The sequence below is a fragment of the Nestor notabilis genome, unplaced genomic scaffold (assembly GCF_000696875.1).
Source record: "Nestor notabilis isolate BGI_N333 unplaced genomic scaffold, ASM69687v1 scaffold3574, whole genome shotgun sequence".
In the NCBI taxonomy this organism is placed as follows: domain Eukaryota; kingdom Metazoa; phylum Chordata; class Aves; order Psittaciformes; family Psittacidae; genus Nestor; species Nestor notabilis.
This window is the reverse complement of record NW_009926693.1, coordinates 12,745-17,681: the sequence shown is the minus strand read 5'-3', so window position 1 is coordinate 17,681 and position 4,937 is coordinate 12,745. Positions and strand designations below refer to the sequence as shown.

Sequence of the window (4,937 nt, the reverse complement as noted above, 5' to 3'; positions counted from 1 at the left end):
AGGAATTACACTTGTAGATAAGGACAGTGTTAAAATGCAAAAAAAAAATAAACTGCTCTGGCATCAGCTCAGTTTTGCAGCATTGTAATAGAACAGAAATACCGGTAAGTCAGTTGTTCTTCAAAAAATCACCACCCTGCAGTTGAGATGCAGTAACTTGATCTTACAATTATTCCGGTTTTCTGGTGCAGAGCATCGTCTTCAGTGATAATTGGAAAAAGCATGTTTGACTTTCTGCTAAAGTGGATTAAGAACATTTGTACTGTCAATTATTGTGTCCCAGCCACAGGGCAGTTGTATAGTGGCAACTTCTGCTTAGAACAAGCTGTTTGTGAAGCTGCTTCGCAAGCAGATATCTGCCCGTGGTTGCAGTCTCTCTAGCCAGCCTGATTAATGCCCCCTGCAACTGGGAAAGCTAGCAAAGTCAGTGTCACAGTCCTTCAGAAACTAAAAGCCGCCAGGCCTAAAGTGAACCTCTGCCAGCTCTCTGTCCACATCTTGCTGTGGTCTGTTTAGGCCAGATGCCACAGACCATAGTCTAGCAAAGGTTTTCTGAGGCTTCAAGGAAGCATAGGAAAAAGTCACTTAAGCCAAGACTCTCCCACAGAAATTTGAAAGACAACAAGTTCTATTCATTGTACAGATGCTTTTGAACTGCCCCAGCAAATCAGGAAATAAACTCAGGAACATAACAGGAATTGTTGGGGGTGTTTTTTTCTTATTTTATAAAAAGACACAGGAACTTTCTTTCCCTCGCTGTTTTCTTGCATGTCAGGGTCCTCATCCAAAACAGGGCCCTCCTCCTCTAAGTCGCTTACCCAGTACCCCAGAGGCTGAGGACTCTGCAGACAGCACTGCAGCATCCCAGCTGGCTCCAGCATGGTCCTCCTGAAGCCTCAGTGCAGGGCACAGCTCTTCCCAGAGCTGCTTGGGAATTTGCCAGTGGGTTTTCTAACAGTGAGATGCCAGATCATCAGAACTGTTCCTGGAATTAATCTCAGTCACATTCTTAAAGAAACTCACAGTCAAGTTTAACATTCAAAATGGTTTGTTTGAAACTTTGCCTATTAAAAAAAAAGAATAAAAGGTTCAGCTTCAAACTGTGTGAGACAGTATCCATCTGGCCTTCTTCAACTGATCTGATCTGGTTCTCCCTTTCTCCTATAACTGTTCACTGTGGAAATTTTCAAGAGTTAAAGCTCTCAGTCTGACTGACTAGAGGAAAAAATATTCCAAGGCTTTTGTAGGATGTGTAGAAGAACCCAATCACCACCAAAACACCCATCCTGCCCACCTCTTGATAGCATGTAGCATTACTCCAGTCCCCAGCCTCCAGAGGAGCTATCTTAGCTGGTTTTTCTTCCCTGGGACAAGAGAGAGGATAGCATGTCCAAGGCTGGAGTCACCATCGATAATGCGATTACCTTTATGAATGTTGCAGCTGTGGAAAAGATGTAATGGACTTTCTGTTTGCTTTCATTAAGGGCAAGATTTTATGAAGGCTCTGACCTAGTGGCAGACTCTGGTGTAACTATAGACACCACGATGCGTGGAGGACGGCTTGGAGTTTTCTGCTTCTCTCAGGAAAACATTATTTGGTCCAACCTGAAATACCGCTGCAATGGTAATGTTGCTCTTACATCATTTTAGCTAACAACTAGCAAATGACCATTGAAGAAGTGTGGTAGTGTGGCTGCTGGATTAAGCCATTTTGCATCCCTTCCTTTGCTTTTCATTTACAAGTTATTCACAGCTGTGAAATGCCTCCCCTGACACCAGCAGCATGCTGCAGCCCAGCCAGATGGGAACTAACACCTCACAACTGCTCCTCCCAGAGCAGTCACACTGCTGCAGAGATTGTGCCAACTAAGTAGTATAGCTGTCATCGGAGAATTAGGAACGTTATTTAAAACCAACCAGCCATAAGCTGTACACAAAAAATACACATTCTGAGGCCATCATGCATGTAGGATGTCTTGAGCTGTAATTACAGCATGAAAGAAATCTGGAGAGCCATTGGGATCAGCCAGCAGGCATCAGTGTCACACGTGTACTTGCTGGTTGCTCTCGTCTGTGGGAGGACAATACCATGCATGAGATGTGCTTTGTCCCATGGAGGGATCCTTCTCAGACTCTGTGGGAGCATGTTGGCCTACTCCTCTTGGGGTCAGAGCCTCCCAGCTTAGCCCTGATCTCCCACTATATGGAGTAACTCAACCCTTAGTCACTCACACAGAAGCTGTTCATGTCAGGGCATTTCTGCCTCACTCCTCTCAGCATCAACCCCTATCTGACCAAGGCAGCCTTAGGAAAAGAAGTGACCAGCCAAGTTGGAATAGTTTCTTTGCTCTCTGTGGATCCAAGAAGCCAAGCCCAGATCTGCCGTGCGCACAGCCAGACAGCTGCACAGCCAGACCCTGGCTCTGTGGTGTGTTCCGGTGATGGAGTCCGGTTCCTGGGCACTCAGTGCGCTTATGCTAACACTTGGAGGTCATGGTTAAACAGGGAAACTTCTAGAAGACAGAGGAGCTTTCAATTATAAATTACTTGATAAGGGTCTGAAAAGAGACTCTTGTGCCTCTGGTTTCTCAGACGTGTGCTTTCCCAGAAATGATGTTTCAAAGCTGCCGCTGAAGTCGTAGATACTGTCCTGGCGGTGAGCAGACAGTGGCTTTGCTGCAGGCACTTCAGTAAGTTGATTAAACCCACTCAGAGAAGTCTCTGGAGTCCCTGGGCATCCTGCCTTCATTTCAGAAGTTCTACATTTGCAGAAAAAGCTTAAAAGAAATTTTCAAGCCTAAAAAAAAGTCAACAAAAAGCAAAGAACTTGCCCTTCTTTGCTATGTACTGTGTGCATTTCCACAGTTACTTCCTTTTTGGGTTACCTGTCCTGCATCAGGGTGGAAATAATCAAAATAAAGTTGAGGTTGCGCGGTTGAGCTCCGTCTTTGGCTGTAGCTTTAGCTCTGTGGTTAGCTCTGTGGCTCTCCAGATACAATAGGAGCTGGCAAAGGCACCCTCCAACTCAACGCTTCCAACAGAACTGTATTTGCTCTTATGACATTGACCCACCTCCAGCTCCCTTCACCAATGCTGCAGTGGTTTTCCTCTACCAGCTGCTGTTGGTCCTTGGGTTAATGTTTCAGTCCCCTCTTGTGGCATGGGAAACCATTGCAGGGAAGTTGAATTAGGACCCATGAGAAATAGAGATGCTGAAATACAGACATGTCTGGGGTACAGAGCAAGACAACCACATTTTCTGCCTTTCCGGTCAGCGTTTATTAATAAAAATACAGATGTGGAAGTCACAAAATTTTCAGGTGGAAATGTAATTTGAAGGTTGGTAGTGCTCCATTATGGGCTGGCGCCATAGCATACACTGCTTAGTTAGCCTCCATGTGCTTTTCAGTGGTGTACAGCTAAAACTGAGAGCAGTCCCTGCTCTTTCTAAACACGTAAACAAAAGAGAAAGCACATTACCTAAAAAAAAAAAAAAGTGTGGGGATAATTCATTAACTTACATGCTCCCTGGTTTTGTCAGCAGAGACTAAACTTATACACATTTTCCTATCTTCAGACACCATCCCAGAGGACTTTCAAGAATTTCAAGCTCAGCAATTTGGAGTTGGGGATATTTAAGAACAAGCGAACTAACACTGCTATTGCAAACAATAAAACAATATATTTTAAATCCTTATATGACTGTTGTTGTCAGAGCGCACACCGCAGCTTGTTCTCACTGAGGTGACTATGTCAGAATTTTATTATTTTTTTTTTTTTTTTGTATAAAAGTAAAAATAAAAAGGAGACAAAATAGCCTGGAGCTTCACTTGTTTTTGAATTTGCCCTAAAATCTAGGGAGCGGTATGTAATGGAGTGACACTTGGTTTTTCAGCAAAAGTTTGAATCTGTTGCCATTTCGGATCCGATGTTAAACAGGGTGGGAAAGAAGGTGCGATTTTGTGTATCTATCTGTCTAGAATGTGCCAGAAGCAAAGGGCTGCAGCCAGGCATGAAGTGGTTGGGAGCAGTGTGACCAAGCCAAGGGCTTCTTAGTACCTTTCCAGTCCTGCTAGGAAAGAGTTTTCTCTCCTATAGAGCTGTTCAACTCCTTTGGCAGACCTCTAAGAACTCTTATTAGACCTCCCTGCCCTCCCACTCCCAGGAAACTATGAGTAACACTGTCACATCCTGTTCAAGCAAAAAGGCTGACTGCAGGGCATTGTACTCACAGCTTATTACTTGCATGTGACTAAACAAAAAACAAAAAGACATATGGGCATAAATGCAGAATCACCTATAGGGAGAAAATGATCCTAACTTTCACATATGCAAAGCCAGGCTTTGACCCACTGTCTCCACTCAGAGCTGAGCTCTCTCAGCAGGTACTGCAGTCATGAAAATAAGTCACCAAGTTAAAAGCCCAAACCACTGCATTAAGCATCAGCAACCATTAGGAAAGGACTGGAAAATAAATAGTAAAAAAAAACCCCTATCACAATGCACTCTGTAATGTGAAGTATAAAAGGTGTTGGATACCATATGGATTTCTAGTACATTCTTCAAAATGGAGCTAGGAAAGGGAAGGAGGACAAGCTCCACGGACAGCTGAAGAGAAGGATATTGCAGCCTATGGGGTAATGACGTTTAAAAGGACAATGGGAAACAATACTTCAGCAGAGGGGGAGTACAGTGAGGGTTTTAAAAATCAGAAGTAGCCCTGAGAAAATGGGCTGCCATGGCTCCTTCCCAGCATGAGAGCACAGGGGAAATGCTGAGTTAAATTATCAGATGAGTGCATCAAAGCAATAAAAAAGAAGTGTGCAGTTCTCGGTACAGTAAAAATACCCTTATGTTTTATGGTGCCACCAAAGGCTTGGGCTATGGGAAGAGTTTTCACTGTGGGCTTGTCCACCATTGCCAAGGCTTCTGGGAGC

The 4,937-nt window shown here is 44.1% G+C and overlaps 1 protein-coding gene across 1 annotated transcript in view; it reads left to right on the top strand.

Annotated features, from left to right (window-relative positions):
• The window catches only part of THBS4 (thrombospondin 4), a 25,450-nt gene extending 21,636 nt beyond the window's left edge, over positions 1–3,814 (top strand). The window contains exons 17-18 of the mRNA XM_010013658.1: positions 1,485–1,624; positions 3,578–3,814. Of these exons, the coding sequence (XP_010011960.1) occupies positions 1,485–1,624; positions 3,578–3,639 (202 nt within the window). The 3' untranslated portion in view covers positions 3,640–3,814. The remainder of the gene's footprint in view (positions 1–1,484; positions 1,625–3,577) is intronic.
• Positions 3,815–4,937: the final 1,123 nt, after the last annotated feature.